Raw genomic sequence first — 17,403 nt, 5'->3', positions numbered from 1 at the left:
AATCCCTCTGGTGTTACTATGTCCGGGGCTTCACCACCCAGAACTTTCCCCAAGTGGATGTCACACCCCCCGGGGGTGACTCCATCCAGGGGGGGATGCCCCCCAGGCCACAAATAACACAAGAAAATAGACGGGGGCCGGAACAAACCACCAACTATCATAACAGGAAAACCACATATTACAATAACAAACAATCCATGAACAACCATACAATTGTGAAACATTTCGGAGGCACCGCCTTCCAGAGCTTCGCCCATCAACATTCCACCGTCCGAAGTCGACAACGCTCAACTACAGTCCTCCAAAGTCCACCACTCCGGGCCAGATCTTCCAAAATCACACCCACTGGGGCTGCACCGTCTGGGGTCACACCTTCCGCGGCTGAACCTTCCGAAACCATAGTTCCCAAATGGCTCCTCCCTGGCTTGGGTCTTCCGAGATTGCATCTACCTGCGCCACGCCTTTCAAGGCACAGGAATCCCAGCGAGAGCAGCATTCAACAAGCCCCAGCCGAAACAAAAAGTTCTTGCACAAGTCACGAACCCAAGCACTTGAAACAGAAACTTCACGCCGACCAAGGCGTTCCTCCCAGCGGCCACATTTCCAAAAGCTCACCGCAAGGCGCGCATTAAGCCCGCCTTGAACTCCTTATCCTCTGCCCGCCCCCTGCCTGGAGCACACTATACTGGCCAACACGCAAAGCGAACGGCCAATATGGCGGACTGGCTGGACAATCCAATCTTTCCCACTCACAGATGTTGGCGACGGGAGGGAGTTTCAGTCTGTCTGAAGCTCAATCTTCATTCACACAAAGCCGGCGCTCTGATCAGCTGGAGGACCAGAGTCCTTCCGGTCCTCCAACTCTTCCTATTAGTCAACACCTCAGAAGGTCAGGGGGTGGGACCTGCCCTGCAATTCACAGCTTCCTTCTCCCTTGGACATGCGCAGTCCCCGGCCGGGGGGAGGGGGAGATCACCGAGCAGCTTCTCGCTCTGGCTGGAGCCGCCAGCCGGTTGCCTGGAAACCTTGGCTCGATGTGGTGTAGGGGGAGGGGAACAATAGGTGGGGGCGGGGCTCCCGGGTCGGCGCGCCCGGGCCTGCGATTGGAACCCGGAGACGTCACCGCGGCGCGGAGAGATTCCTATTGGCTGATTCAAGGATGGCTCCACTGTGACATCACAAAGGGGAAGTTGGCCAACAATGATGTAATTTAAACAATGGCTGAGATCACTTCACTTCTTGGTCAGACCCCCTTTTCAGTCCAGTGCTACTTGGAGTTTACCGTCAATTCAACAACTATTGGGTTACAAGTCCCTCACAGGTCTGATCACAAATTTATGATAAAATAATTTAAACAATGCATGAGAACGCTTCTTAACTAACTACCGACCACTGTTTGTTGATTGGTCAGACCCCCTTTTTACAGATTCAGGAATCTCAGCCACTGAACACCAGCTGGTCCTGGAATAAGTTTAATTCTAGCTCATTCTGAGTAAATATTCTCACCAGGTCCTCTTTCAGAGCCCTGCTAAGCAGCTTTAATGGTTCATGATTGCAGAAACTGAGCAGTCACAGGAATGTGGTCAAGATAGTCCAGTCCCATAATGCCTCACATTTAATCTGCAGTCCTTCAGTTATAACAGAATATGTGGCTGTATGTAGCTGCTTCGGCCACGATCAGCGCCAACACTGCCTTCCTGAACTGTTACAATGCCTGAGGTGTAAGTACACCCACAGTGCTGTTAGGGAGGGATTTCCAGCTACACATTCCACACTTCTTCTAGACTGTGGGTGGATACGAGATTGGTACATTTCATTCAACTGCACCCAAGCTGAGTTATTCAAATCCCTTTATTGTACGGGACAATATATTCATGATTTCTTTAAAACAGAAATTAAACATTCCCATTTGATTTCAGGTATTTCTGTTTGTTTGTCCTTTATTGTCAATGTCAGGCTGGGGTTGTTCCTCTTGGAGAAAATGAGGTTGAGGGGAGATTTGATAGAGGTGGACAAGATTCTGACAGGTTTAGATAAGCTGGACAAAAAAAAGCTGTTCCCATTAGCTGACGGGACAAGGACGAGGGGGTCACAGATTTATGGTTTTGGATCAGAGATGCAGGGGGGGATGTGAGGAAGAATATTTTGATGCAGCGAATGGTAATGAGCTGGAACTCGCTGCCTACGAGGGTGGAGGAACTGGAGACAAAAAAATTACAAAGGAAATTGGATGGGCATTTGGGGGGTTTCAAACAGAAATCCTTACTAATTATCTTTGAACTTCCTCACACCCTGTCACTCTGTGATCCGTGTGAAATTTGAAACCAGGTATTTGCAACAAGATTCATAGAGCATCATCCCACTGGAGGCAAAGTCATGAGACCGGCCAGTCCAGCAGAAAGAAACCCTCCGACCCTCCCCATTGACCAACTGTGAGAATGAACAAAATGCAGTCCTGGATGTAATTGAGAGCAGAAACAATAACAGCAGAATCCAACCCCTGGAATCACTCATGAACTCGCTGGTGTTTCAGCAGCTGGGATGAAACTCTGAATCCCTTCCCACACTGAGAGCAGGTGAACGGCCTCTCCCCAGTGTGAACTCGCTGGTGTGTCTGCAGGTTGGATAACTGACTGAAACCCTTCCCACACTGAGAGCAGGTAAATGGTCTCTCTCCAGTGTGAACTCGCTGGTGTATCCACAGGGTGGATAATCGACTGAACCCCTTCCCGCACTGAGAGCAGGTGAATGGTCTCTCCCCAGTGTGAACTCGCTGGTGTATCCGCAGGTTGGATAACTGACTGAATCCCTTCTCACACTGAGAGCAGGTGAACAGTCTGGTGAACAGTCTCTCCCCAGTGTGAACTCGCTGGTGTCTCCGCAGGGTGAATAAATCAGTGAATCCCTTCCCACACTGAGAGCAGGTGAATGGTCTCTCCCCAGTGTGAACTTGCTGGTGTCTCTGCAGGTGGGATGATTGACTGAACCCTTTCCCACACTGAGAGCAGGTGAACGGCCTCTCCCCAGTGTGAACTCGCTGGTGTTTCCGCAGGGTGGAAATATCAGTGAACCCCTTCTCACACTGAGAGCAGGTGAACGGTCTCTCCCCAGTGTGAACTCGCTGGTGTCTCTGCAGGTTGGATACCCGAATGAATCCCTTCCCACATTGAGAGCAGGTGAATGGTCTCTCCCCAGTGTGGCTGCGCCGATGAGCTTCCAGCAGAGATGGGACTCTGTATCTCTTCCCACAGTCCGCACATTTCCATGGTTTCTCCATGGTGCAGGTGTGCTTGCCTCTCTCTTCAGTTGAAGACTGTTCTGTCATATCGAGATGTGACGTTTGAGATTTCGGCCTGTGATTCCTCTTTCAATATCCTGGAAAACAAGTTTACAGAGATCATCAGTGTCAGTGCAGGATAGAAATTCTAGTTTCTATGGAACATTCTTTCCTCTCTCCAGACTCGAAACATTGGGTCTATTCTCTCTCTATCTGGGGGATAGCGTGGGAAATGATTCTGCGGTAGATCAGCCAATTCTCAATGAATGGTTGAGGCAGTTCGATGGGCTGAATGGCCAACTGCAGCTCCTGTTTCTTATGATTTGTGTGTGGTGGACAGGAAGCAGTGAGCATGGATCTGCCAATCAGCCTCAATCAGCACCTTCAGGAGAATTGGGCGGGTGAATATTAGATACAGCAGAGTGAGAATGGAGGGAGAGTGTGTGGGATGGAGATTCACAGCTTTCGGGGAATGAGAGAGGAAAGAACATAAGAACGTAAGAAATAGGAACAGGAGTAGACCATCTAGCCCCTCGAGCCTGCCCTGCCATTCAATAAGATCATGGCTGATCTGAAGTGGATCAGTTCCACTTACCCGCCTGATCCCCATAACCCCTAATTCCCTTACCGATCAGGAATCCATCTATCCATGATTTAAACATATTCAACGAGGTAGCCTCCACCACTTCAGTGGGCAGAGAATTCCAGAGATTCACCACCCTCTGAGAGAAGAAGTTCCTCCTCAACTCTGTCCTGAACTGACCCCCCTTTATTTTGAGGCTGTGCCCTCTAGTTCCAGTTTCCTTTCTAAGTGGAAAGAATCTCTCCACCTCTACCCTATCCAGCCCCTTCATTATCTTATAAGTCTCTATCAGATCCCCCCTCAGCCTTCTAAATTCCAACGAGTACAAACCCAATCTGCTCAGTCTCTCCTTATAATCAACACCCCTCATCTCTGGTATCAACCTGGTGAACCTTCTCTGCACTCCCTCCAAGGCCAATATATCCTTCCGCAAATAAGGGGACCAATACTGCACACAGTATTCCAGCTGCGGCCTCACCAATGCCCTGTACAGATGCAGCAAGACATCTCTGGGTGGCACGGTAGCACAGTGGTTAGCACTGCTGCTTCACAGCTCCAGGGACCTGGGTTCGATTCCCGGCTTGGGTCACTGTCTGTGTGGAGTTTGCACATTCTCCTCGTGTCTGCGTGGGTTTGCTCCGGTTTCCTCCCACAGTCCAAAGATGTGCGGGTTAGGTTGATTGGCCATGCTAAAATTGCCCCTTAGTGTCCTGGGATGCGTAGATTAGAGGGATTAGCGGGTAAAATATGTAGGGATATGGGGGTAGGGTCTGGGTGGGATTGTGGTCGGTGCAGACTCGATGGGCCGAATGGCCTCTTTCTGTACTGTAGGGTTTCTATGACTTCTATGACCTCTGGTTTTATATTCTATCCCCCTTGCGATATAGGCCAACATCCCATTTGTCTTCTTGATCACCAGTTGCACCTGCAGACTGGGTTTTTGCGTCTCATGCACAAGGACCCCCAGGTCCCTCTGCACAGCAGCATGTTGTAATTTCTTTCCATTTAGATAATAATCCAATTTGCTATTATTTCTTCCAAAGTGAATAACCTCACATCTGTTAACGTTATACTCCATCTGCCAGATCCTTGCCCACTCACTCAGCCTGTCCAAATCTCTCTGCAGACCTTCTACGCCCTCCACACGATTCACTTTTCCACTTATCTTTGTGTCGTCTGCAAACTTTGTTACCCTGCACTCAGTCCCCTCCTCCAGATCATCTATATAAATGTTAAATAGTTGAGGCCCCAGTACCGATCCCTGTGGCACGCCACTAGTTACCATTAGAATTAGAATGTTCATCAGACTCATAGAATTCCTACATCTTATCAACCGTCCCTGAGCCTTCACAATGAATCTCTCTTCTCAGGACATTCTTATCTCTGACTTGTCTGTACTGCTGGCAGTCTCACAAAGCAGCTGCCTGTGTGTTGATACAAGGGGCCCTGCTCGGCAAGTTTAATGCTCCATGACTGTGTCTTTAATGACTGAATAACTATAGGAATATGGTCAAGTCAGCTAAATCACATGATGCTTTATATTTCGGTTAGTAACGGTCCATTTTGTTCACATAGCACATTTGGATATATAAATACAGATAAAAGCAAAATGTTGCGGATGCTGGAATCTGAAACAAAAACAGAAAATGCTGGAAAATGTCAGCAGGTCTGACAGCATCTGTGGAGAGAGAATGGAGCCAACATTTAAAGTCTGGATGACCCTTCATCAGAGCTCTGACAAAGGGTCATCCAGACTCGAAATGTTAGTCTATTCTCTCTCTATAAATATATATAGGACAGCTGCCTCAGCCTTGGCCCACTCTAACACATGCACGAAGCAGTGCTGACTATGTGGAAATGCTCAGATTAAAGTTTCCTGCCTTCTCTTCAACAGCGAGTGAAAATGTTTATCGGCTTGCAGACCTTCAAAGGAGTCAGTGTCTGCTATTTCAGCATGAACAGGATAATCTTCACCTACGTAGGCCCCAGAACATTCTGCTTTTCGGCCTTCACCAGAGGGTGAGCAAGGCCAGATTTCTCCATAACAAATACCAAAGGCGAGATATGGGGATATGCTATGCAAATAAAGGATTAGCAGAAGTCAATTTTTCATCGAATGCGAAAGGGCAAAAAGCGAGGATTTAATTGGCAAATATGTCCATCAATGAAGGATTGGAAACATTCCTGGTTTCTGATTTGCTGTAATTGACTATTATTGCCAAGTTATTTTTCTGTAACATCAGAACCACTTGCGGGACAGCTGCACAGGGTTTCTCCTTGTGCACAAGTCATTAAAGGCCCCACATTGGATTATGCGTGGTGTCCAGTGCTGTTTGTACTCAAGTCGACTAAGAATGCCTAAAGTTGCTGGTACCCAGGATCTCTGACAACTCTCCCTCACCAGACCTTGACTATCCAAAGGTTGGTCAGAATCCTCTCCAGTAACTTACCCGCCACTGTTATCAGGCTCACCGGCCTGTAATTACCAGGCTTCGCTTTGCAACCCTTCTTAAACAATGGAACAACATGAGCCACACTCTAGTCTTCCAGAACTTCACCAGTGGAAAGGGATGAAGCAAATATCTCTGCAAGAGCCTCTGCAATTTCTTCCCCACCCTTCCACAAGATCAGAGGATGCATTTGATTAGATTTATTATTGTCACATGTACTAGTATACAGTGAAAAAAATTGTTTCTTGCACACTATCAAGACAAGGCATACAGTTCATAGAGAAGGAAAGGAGAGAGTGCAGGATGTAGTGAATCTCTGGAATTTTCTGCCCATTGAAGTGGTGGAGGCTTCCTCGTTGAATATGTTTAAATCACGGGTAGATAGTTTTCTGATCGATAAGGGAATTAGGGGTTATGGGGAGCAGGCGGGTAAGTGGAACTGATTCGCTTCAGATCAGCCATGATCTTGTTGAATGGCGGGGCAGGCTCGAAGGGCCAGATGGCCTACTCCTGCTCCTATTTCTTATGTTCTTAGTGTTACAGTCATAGCTAAGGTGGACAGAAAGATCAACTTTGTGCGGGGTAGGTCCAATCAAAAGACTGATGGCAACAGGGAAGAAGCTATTCTTGAGTTGGTTGGTACGTGAGCTCAGACTTTTGTTTCATTTCCCAAAGGAAATAGGTGGAAGAGAGAATGTCCGGGGTGCGAGGGTTGATTATGCTGGCTGCTTTTCCGAGGCAGCCGGATGTGTACACAGAGTCAATGGATGGGAGGCAGGTTTGCGCAATGGACTGGACTTCATTCACAATCCTTTGAGAAATCCGTTGGTGAGAAAAGCATGGATGTTAGGGAACTTGGGGAAATGAATAGTGATGTCTTGAGGAGTGTACATATAACAGAGAAGGTGGTGCTGGAAGTCTGAAAGTTCATCAAGGGAGATAATTCCCTGGGACCTGATGGAGTGTATCCCAGGACATTTTGGAAGGCTAGGGAGGAAATTGTGGGTCCATTAGCAGAGATATTTGAATCATCGATAGTCACAGGTGAGGTGCCTGAAGATTGGAGGGTGGCAAATGTTGTGCCTTTGTTTAAGAAGGGCTGCAGGGAAAAGCCTGGGAATTACAGGCCGGTGGGTGAGCCTCACATCTGTAGTGGGTAAGTTGCTCAAAGGTATTTTGAGAGACAGGATCTACAGGCATTTAGAGACGCAAGGACTGATTAGGGACAGCATGGCTTTGTGAGTGGAAAATCATGTCTCACAAATTTGATTGAGTTTTTTAGAACATAGAGTTTCAGGTCATTACCATTCGCTGCATCAGAATATTAGTATTGTTTCTGAAAATTTCATGCATTCCCTCTTGACTTGACCGGACAGCCTCATCTATTCATTACCAACTTGAGTTTCGCTAAATCCCTGTCTCAGCTGAGGTTTCTAGAACTTTCATTCATTCCTTTATTTTCTTTAGACTTGACTGTCAGCGTCCCTCATTTAACCCATGAAAAACTTTGGTGTATATAAACCCCTATCCTCTGCATCAAGTCCCACACACTCACCTATCACCATGTCCTCACCATGGGGCTGCAGTGGTTAGCACTGCTGCCTCACAGTGGGTTCAATTCATGGCTTGGGTGACTGTGTGTGTGGAGTCTGCACGTTCTCCCCATGTCTGCATGGGTTTCCTCCCACAGTCAGAAAGGCTTGCTGGTTAGGTGCATTGACCCGAACAAGTGCCGGAGTGTGACAACTAGAGGAATTTTACAGCAACTTGCAGTGTTAATGTAGGCTAAGCCTACTTGTGATACTAATAAATAAACTTTAAAACACTGACCCACACAGGCTCCCGGTTAAACAACTCAATTTAAAACATTGCATCTTTTTTTGCAAATCCTTCCATGACATTATTGTTCCCTGTGTCCAGCCACACAGATGTTTGAATCTTTTTCTACAGACACATTTACAATCAGGATCTGATGAATGGAGTGACTCTGTCAGGTTTTGATCTGATGTCTGGTTTGAGTTTCCCTTCAAATTTTGTCATCAAATTTCCTGTAAAAAAAAAGATCATCACTGTCAGTCAAGAATAGAAATTAAGTGAGAAACATTTCTCTTGGGTTGAGTTTTCTGTGTGTAAATCCTCCCCTTCTAACTCCCTGTAAAAGGAGTTTCCAAAGTCCATCCCTGTCAGTCCAGGAGAGAAATTCACAACATTCTCTCCTCCTGCTGACAGGGAGCAGCGCGCATGCGCACTATTGCCCATCGCCCCGAGAAAGATGGCCTCCATCAACTCGGGGCCTCCAACTCGGCATCTGCGGTCGCGGCCCCGAATGGTAGGAACGCGGCACTGAGCAGTTATTATTCGGGTTCTCCTGTCTCCACTGGGTGCTTATGAAGCCTCCCCACCCACCCCGCCGCCTGCATTACCCTCCAGAATAAGCCGTTTCCCTGGAAACCCGGAGCCGATATAACCGCCCTCCTGCTACTGCGGGAGCAACATCCACTGCGCATGCACTTTGGATCTACAGTACGCATGCGCAAAGTCTGTTGTAAGGATAGATCATATTCTGATTCACTGTGAATGCTGGGTAAGATAGCCACCATTGAGGTATGTTATTGCTTTAAAAAAATTATGTTTTGTGATTCAATTACAACTGAAGCCAAAGCACCAAGGTATAAAATGAAAATAATACAGCAGCTAATGTCAACAGGCACCACAGTTCTGTCCTGAGTTTAATTAATCGCGGAACAAACGTCCACACCTGAAGATCATAGAAATCATAGAAACCCTACAGTGCAGAAGGAGGCCATTCGGCCCATCGAGTCTGCACCGACCACAATCCCACCCAGGCCCTACCCCCACATATTTTACCCGCTAATCCCTCTAACCTACGCATCTCAGGATTCTAAGGGGCAATTTTTAACTTGGTCAATCAACCTAACCCGCACATCAAGATGAACTCCTTGGACTGTCAGCTGGTGTAACAAACTGATTGATTTACCATCCACCCCCTCTCCACACACACACACACGGACTTGACAATAAGAATGAACTCATGGTTGATCAATTCCTTCGAACTTTTAAAGCTTGTATGTTAATAGGAGGGGAAACTGAATAAATCCATTTGCACACATAATGTACCTGAATGGTCTCTTTCTGGTGTGACTGTGCTGCTGTCAATAGGGTAACTGACCACTTACATTCCAGAACTGACATTCTGCTGGGTCAGCATTGCCCTGTTTCCAAGACCAACATTGAGGGGCGGCAGGGTGGCTAGCACTGCTGTCTCACAGCACCAGGGAACCGGGTTCGATTCCCGGCTTGGGTCACGATCTGTGTGGAGTCTGTACATTCTCCCCGTATCTGCATGGGTTTCCTTCCACAATCCAAAGATGTGCGGGTTAGGTGGATTGGCTATGCTAAAAATTGCCAGGGGAACTAGCTAGGGTAAATGCATGGGGTTACGGGGATAGGGTCTGGGTGGGATTGTGGTCAGTGCGGGATTGTGGTCAGTGCAGACTCGATGGGCTGAATGGGCTTCTTCTGCTCTGTAGGATTCTATGATCCTTGAAATGCTATGAAATCAACTGCATAATTGAATAGTTTTTCTTCCAAAATTTTTGGGAGAAAATTCCCACCTGACTGTTCATGTTATTGGGTCAAGAAACTTGTTAATTTTAAAAATGTCCATGAATACTGCAGAGGCTTCTGCAACTCTTCCGATATTGTTTTTTGTTAACTCAGATTTTTCAAAAAGAGAATTGAAAGGAGAAATATGCGTGTTTTTATGAAGGGGAACAATATTGGGACTAATTGCATAATTCTTTGAAAATAAGCTGGCATTGACATGATGTGTCTCCTCATGAGCTGTTATTTCACGATTGTTAGATCAATGTCTCTACAACATTCCAAAATATCCAGTCCGAATTCTATCTCTGCAAATCAAGGTCGTGAACTATAGCATGACTACACAGTTTGAAATACTCTGCAGTCCCTTTGAGATGCTGAGTACTCTAGTTAGTTTTTTTAATAGTTCCAGGATAACCGCTCTCTCACCTCCCATTGATTCAGCATAATGGAAGCTGTGAATTGAAACCTGTCAGCATTTGAAAGATATTCACAAATAGTTGGAGGATTTCTTTCAGTTGGGATCTTTCTCTGTTCTGTCCACTCGAGGTGTTAGATAACAGACTTTCTCTTGTGAATATCCAGCTGGAGTATTGGGCCCTGATGTGTTTCCTTGTTCATCTTGTTGACTCTAAATATTGAATCTTGTGGTTTCAGACACCAGATAATCAAACTCCCAACAACAGATTGTCTTTTACTGACTTTATTAACTACAGTGTATAGTTACCCCATTCAGAGAACAGGGAGAATGTTGGGGTAGACTCCTCCTGGTTTGAGTGTGTCGAAGCTGTCAATGATTTTATTGTTTTCTGTGGATCTTCTACTGACAGACGTGGGATCAACATGGACATCCGTAGAACTGGCAGTTTATGATGTTGTTTTATAGTGCTCGTGGCGTGGGGTGGGGGCGGGGGGTGAACTCTGCAGCCAATCTACCTCTGGTCTTCCTCTGCTGCTGCTCCACCTCTGGTCTTGCTCTGCCACCGCTCCACTTCTGATCTTCCTCTCGATACCTCGGATGTTGAGAGTTTGGTGATGATGGTCCTTGAAACTGAACCAAATTTCAGTGCTGCCTCCACACATGCCGGTCACCACAGTGTTTTCTCCAGAGAGATGGTCCGCAGTGCAGAAGATTGTGAGGATATATTTTACGGGGTCCGTGTGTCATTTGTATTGACCACCTTGATGTTGTTTGCCCTGAGACAGTCTCCCATCGGGAAACTTCAACACATTGGACTTGGTCTCTTGAAATAAGTCATGAATATGGATTGTTAATAAACTCCTGTCCTGCTTCTTGTGCTGTCCCCATAATAAGAGCCTGCCGACCTGAAAATGACACATCAATCCCTTCTCTTTGTCCTTTAACAACTCCTTTACCAATGCTAATATTTCACCCCCAGTGACCTGAGCCCTTATCCTGTGCAACAACCTTGTGTTTGGCACCCTATCAAATAGCTTTTAGAAATTCAATCATACAATATTCTCTGGTTCCCCTTTATCTAACCTGTTAGTTACATCCTCAACAAATCCTACTGGATTTGTCAAATTCTTTCATAAACCAATATTGACTTTGTCCAATCATGTTCTACTTTTCTAATTGTATTTTTACCACTTCCTTCATGATAGATTCCAATATTTTCCTGATGACTGATGTCAGGCTAAATAGCCTGTCATCCCCTGTTTCCTTTCTCCTGCTTTTATTATTGGGATTACATTTTCCACTTTCCAATCCATTGGTACCACTGCAGAATCTAGAGAATTTTGGAAAATCACTGGCAGTGCTTCGAGTATCAGTGCAGTCACCTCTTCCCAGATCCTGGAATGCAGACCGTATGATCCAGGGGATTTGTCAGCTTTCTATCCCAGTAACAGGAAATGAATTAGTCTCCTCTCATCTTGGAGAAATCAAGGAGTTGGGATAAAATGATGGAAACAAAAGTGATTCATTGGACACCAAACCCAATGTTCAGAAACTCAGAATTCAGTCAGATTGAACATAGTTCAGTCCTGGGTCTGATTTTTAAAATTCATTCGTGGCACATGGGCATCACTGGCTGGGCAGCATTTATTGCCCAATTCGTATTTGCCTTGAGAAGGTGGAGCTGCGCTGCCTTCTTGAATCACTGTAGTCCACATGCTATGGATTCATAGAATCATAGAATTCCTACAATACAGAAGGCGGCCATTCGGCCCATCGTGTCTGTTCCAACAACAATCCCACCCAGGCCCTATTCCCATAACCCTGCTAATCCCCCTGACACTAAGGGGTGATTTAGCATAGCCAATCCACCTATTGTGGGTTGACCCACAATGCCGTTATGGAGGGAATTCCACGGTTTTGACCCAGTGACTGCGAAGGAACGGCGATTATATTTCCAAGTCAGGATGGTGAGTGACTGGGAGGGGAACTTGCAGGTGGGGGTGTTCCCATGCATCTGCTGCCCTTGTCCTTCTAGATGGAAGTAGTCGTGGGTTTTGAAGGTGCTGTCGAAGGATCTTTGGTGAATTGCTGCAGTGCATCTTGTAGATAGTACACACTGCTGCTACTGAGTGTCAGTGGTGGAGAGAGTGGATGTTGGTAGATGTGGTGCCAATCAAGCGGGCTGCTTTGTCCTGGATGGTGTCGAGCTTCTTGAGTGTTGTTGGAGCTGCACCCATACAGGCAAGTGGGGAGCATTCCATCACACTCCTGACTTGTAGATGGTGGACAGGCTTTGGGGAGTCAGGAGGTGAGTTACTCGCTTCTGACCTGCTCTTGTAGTCATTGTGTTTATGTGGCGAGTTTCTGGTCAATGGTAACCCCAAGGATGTTGACAGTGAGGAAATCAGTGATGGTAACACCATTGAATGTCAAGGGCCGGTAGTTAGAGTGTCTCTTACTGGTGACTAACAGCAGAATCCAACCCCTGTAATTACTTGTGAATTTGCTGATGTCTCAGCAGGTGGGATGACTGAGTGAGTCCCTTCCCACACTCGGAGCAGGAGAACGGTCTCTCCCCAGTGTGAACCCGCTGGTGTCTCTGCAGGGTGGATGAACGACTAAATTTCTTCCCACACGTGGAGCAGCTGAACGGTCTCTCCCCAGTGTGAACCTGCTGGTGTGTCAGATGCTGGGATGACGTAGTGAATCCTTTCCCACACGTGGAACAGACAAATGGTTTCTCTCCACTGTGAACACGATTGTGTTCAGCAAGGTGGGATGAACAAGTGAATCCCTTCCCACACTCAGAGCATGTGAATGGTCTCTCTCCTGTGTGCACACGGAGATGTTCAGTGAAGTTGGATGAACACCTGAATCTCTTCCCACATTCAGAACAGGTGAACGGTCTTTCCCCCGTGTGCACTCGGAGGTGTTTTGAATGTTGCGATGAAGACGCAAATCTCTTCCCACACATGGAGCAGATGAACGGTCTCTCTCCTGTGTGAAGTCCCTGATGTTGAATTAAACACCCAGAGCTCCTAAAGCTTTTCCCACAGTCAAAGCATTTGAAAGGTTTCTCCTCAGTGTGAATTCGTTGGTGTGACACAAGGCTGGATGGCTGAGTGAATCCCTTCCCACAGTTGGAGCAGATGAACGGCCTCTCCCCAGTGTGACTGCGTCGATGAGTTTCTAGGTGGGATGGACAACTAAACCCCTTCCCACAGTCCCCACATTTCCACGGTTTCTCCATGGTGCCCTGGTGTCTCTCCAGGTTGGATGATCAGCTGAGGCCTCATCCACACACAGAACACATGTATCGTTTCTCCTCGCTGTGAATGGTGTGATTTTTTTTCAGGCTGTGTAACTGGTTAAAGCTCTTTTCACAGTCAGTTCACTGGAACACTCTCACTCGGGTGTGTCTGTGTCGGTGCTTTTCCAGTCACACTGATGTTTGAAATCTTTTCCCACAGATAGAACAGAAAAACATTTCTCCATCCATATTCAAAGGCCGAAGATATTCAGGTCCTGATGAATCGAGTGACTCTGTCAGATCTCAATGTGATGTTTGGTTTGGATTTCCTGTCTGAAAATTCTCCAGTGTGAATGCCCTGTAAAAGGAGATTACACAAATGATTCACTGAAAGTGCAGGCATAAATGCAAAACTGACAACTCTACTTTCTTTGGAATATTTTTTCCTCTCTTGTTCTCCAAGTTGCTGACACAACTCACAAAGTAAATCACATTCCACAAACTGTCCCTCCTCCCAATGTGATTCACTGGATTTCAGTGCAATCTCCATCATTTCCTTTCTCCTCCCAGTTTTCTCCTTTCCTTTATTCTGCCTGGGTTCAATTCTCCAGCTGCTGAGTGAAGAATGAGAATAAAATCAATGAGTGAATAATTATCTCTCCGATCACTGGGACCATGAAGTCCCACCCACTCTCTACTCCCACACCAAGAAAGTTGTGCATGCGCTCTGCCAGTCATCAAACTAGGATGGTAACTGTTAACCTGGGCCTGTCCCCATAAAGCCCCAGCGCTGTAAACTCAGGAATTTGATATTCTTATTGCAAGTTCCATACATCACGTGTTTCTGAAGCTTCCCAGCCGACCCACAGCTCCAATTCCTCCCCTGCACCAAAATCTCCTCCTACTATCTGAGCCACCTGTTCCTCCTCAGTCCACCTCCACCAACCTCACTGAGCGTGCTCAGAGCACAGTGCCATCCCAGTTTGGTGCACTAGGCTCCTGGAGTTATTGACGGTGGACCTTCAGCATGCCTTTTGTCTCATGTCTTTTTGAAATCCAAGTACACAACACCCACTGGTCGCCCTTCATCTACCCGATGAGTCACAGCCTCAAAAAACCCAAAGAACCTTATCAAGCACAATTTTGCTTTTGTAATACCATGCTACTTGTTTGATCATACTCATATTTCCTAAGTGCATACGGATTTAAGTAAAAACGTCTTACTACAATTTTACAGTGCAATGGTAAATCCTCACCTAGAGTAGTGTGTGCAATTTTGGTCTCCTTACCCAAGGAAGGCCATACCTCTTGTCCTAGCGGAAATCCATTTTGATATATACTTTTTCAAGCTCCTCCTTCCCTCCACTACCTCCCCGCCCAAGCACCAGTCTCTAACGTCTTTGCATGTTTTGCTTTGAGAGAACATTAACCTTTATTCGTTGATGAACACAGTCTGCAAACTGACCTTTACGCCACTATTAAGACTGCCTTAGTCTTTAACACTACCATTAGCACTTCCGTTGTCTTGTGTCCATGACATATTTGTTAAATCTCTCCTGATCTACTTTCACTGACCTTCTATTTTGCTCCACCCTCTCCAACAATATAACAGCCGTGACATTTCTACCTCTCTTCAGTCCTAAAATCCACTCATGATTCTCACCTTCTACAGACAGAGTCACTGCGCATGCGCATTGCTGCCACCAAGATGGCGGCCGTGTCCCGGGTCTGTCATTAAAAAAAGTCGTAGCGTCTCTTACTGACAACGTAGAACTGATAGCTTCTTATTTGGATTGTGAATCCTCCAGAAGGTGTTTATGAAACTTCCCAGTCCACTCACCGGCTCTGTTCCTCTCCTGTCCGGAGCTCATGTCTCCTCACAAACACCACGACACCGCCTCCATTCCATTCGCCTACAGCGTCCACTCCACGCCTGCGCAGCGGGCACCATCAGTCAGACTACGACCCCGCCCCTCCTTCACTCCGATTGGTTGGAGGACCAGCCGCTCCCGCTCGGTCCTCCAGCCCCGCCCACTCTCATTGTTCTGGAATCTCACTCTGCCGCTTCCGGCTTCAGCCCAGCAGCAACTTCAACCAAAGACCCAACTGGGAAAAGGTGAATATTTCCGCATGTTTAAAATCAGTAATGAAGTCATTAAATATAAATTGATAAAAGCAAAATACTGCGGATGCTGGAATCTGAAACAAAAACACAAAATGCTGAAAATCTCAGCAGGTCTGACAGTATCTGTGTAGAGTGGAAAGACAGTAAGAAGTCTCACACCAGGTTAAAGTCCAACAGGTTTATTTGGCAGCAAAATCCACTAGCTTTCAGAGCGCTGCTCCTTCGTCAGGTAAGTGGGAGTTCTGTTCACAAACAGGGCATATAAAGACACAAACTCAATTTACAAAATAATGGTTGGAATGCGAATCTTTATAGGTAATCAAGTCTTCAAGGCCCAGGCAAGTCGTGGGGGTTACAGATAATGTGACAAGATCCCGATTGAGGCCGTCCTCATGTGTGCGGAACTTGGATATCAGTCTCTGTTCAGCACTGATAGCCAAGTTCCGCACACATGAGGACGGCCTCAACCGGGATCTTGGGTTCATGTCACACTATCTGTAACCCCCACGACTTACCTGGGCTTGCAAAATCTCACTAACTGTCCTGTCTGGAGATAATACACATCTCTTTAACCTGTGCTTAACGCTCTCTCCACTCTCATTGTCTGTACCTTTAAGACTTGATTACCTATAAAGATTCGCATTCCAACCATTATTTTGTAAATTGAGTTTGTGTCTTTATATGCCCTGTTTGTGAACAGAACTCCCACTTACCTGACGAAGGAGCAGCGCTCCAAAAGCCAGTGGATTTTGCTACCAAATAAACCTGTTGGACTTTAACCTGGTGTTGTGAGACTTCATAGAATCATAGAAACCCTACAGTGCAGAAGGAGGCCATTCGCCCATCGAGTCTGCACCGACCACAATCCCACCCAGGCCCTACCCCTTTTTACTGTGTTTACCCCAGTCCAACGCCAGCATCTCCACACCAGAGAGAAAAGAGCCAACGTTTTGAGTCCAGATGACCCTTCGTTAAATTGTTGTGAGCTGCATTATTTGTTAGAATGAGAGTGACGGAGTGGGATTGATCCACAGCCAGTGTCACCAGTTTGAGGACAGGAGGGGAGAGAATCTGGAGAGAAGAAAAGAATCAGGAGAAGGCTAGAAACTGAATCTGGAGCAATGAGCAGAGAGGGAAAAGCGTGTGTGGGGCACAGAATTGTTAGCTCTGAATTTCTGTCCTGTACTTACACTGATAACTTCTGTAAACTCCTTTTGCAGGGAGTTCGAGGGAGAGAAGTTCCAGATGGGAAAGTCAGAACAAACATCATGTCAAAATCTGACAGAATCACTCGATTCATCAGGACCTGAATATCATCGACTTCTGAATGTGGAAGGAGAAATGTTTGTCTGTTCTATCTGTGGGGAAAGATTTTAAACGTCAGTGTGACTGAAAAAGCACTGAGACACACACTCACCTGAGTGAGAGTGTTCCAGTGAACTGACTGTGGAAAGAGCTTTAACCAGTTACACAGCCTGAAAAAACATCATACCATTCACAGTGCGGAGAAATGTACATGTGTTCTGTGTGAGGCTCCAACTGATCATCCAACCTGGAGAGACAAATTAATAATTGAATCACGGAGAAAGCGTGGACATATGGTGATTGTGGGATGGGATTAATTTTCCCTTTTAAACTGGGACATGATCAATGCAGTCACACTGGGGAGGGAC

General features: G+C 46.4%; 2 protein-coding genes across 4 annotated transcripts in view; both read right to left on the bottom strand.

Moving 5' to 3' along the window:
- The window catches only part of LOC144485652 (uncharacterized), a 71,063-nt gene extending 60,046 nt beyond the window's left edge, over positions 1 to 11,017 (bottom strand). Inside the window, exons 1-2 of the mRNA XM_078203751.1 lie at positions 10,871 to 11,017; positions 2,519 to 3,187 (exon numbers count right to left, since the gene is read on the bottom strand). Of these exons, the coding sequence (XP_078059877.1) occupies positions 2,519 to 3,187; positions 10,871 to 11,017 (816 nt within the window). The remainder of the gene's footprint in view (positions 1 to 2,518; positions 3,188 to 10,870) is intronic.
- LOC144485685 (uncharacterized) lies at positions 10,548 to 15,540 on the bottom strand. 3 transcript variants are annotated; one of them, XM_078203798.1, is made up of 2 exons: positions 15,366 to 15,540; positions 10,548 to 13,963 (listed from the first exon to the last, which is right to left on the bottom strand). In XM_078203798.1, the coding sequence occupies exon 2, from the start codon at positions 13,603 to 13,605 to the stop codon at positions 12,847 to 12,849; it is 759 nt and encodes a 252-aa protein (XP_078059924.1). In that variant the 5' UTR covers positions 13,606 to 13,963; positions 15,366 to 15,540; the 3' UTR covers positions 10,548 to 12,846. The 3 variants fall into 3 exon arrangements, with proteins under 3 accessions (XP_078059924.1, XP_078059925.1, XP_078059923.1); XM_078203799.1 differs by having other exon boundaries at positions 10,548 to 14,216; positions 15,446 to 15,540; XM_078203797.1 differs by having other exon boundaries at positions 15,446 to 15,540.
- Positions 15,541 to 17,403: the final 1,863 nt, after the last annotated feature.

This window comes from Mustelus asterias, unplaced genomic scaffold (assembly GCF_964213995.1).
Source record: "Mustelus asterias unplaced genomic scaffold, sMusAst1.hap1.1 HAP1_SCAFFOLD_210, whole genome shotgun sequence".
NCBI lineage: Eukaryota > Metazoa > Chordata > Chondrichthyes > Carcharhiniformes > Triakidae > Mustelus > Mustelus asterias.
The sequence above is the reverse complement of the archived record's forward strand: the minus strand, read 5'-3'. Positions and strand labels throughout refer to the sequence as shown.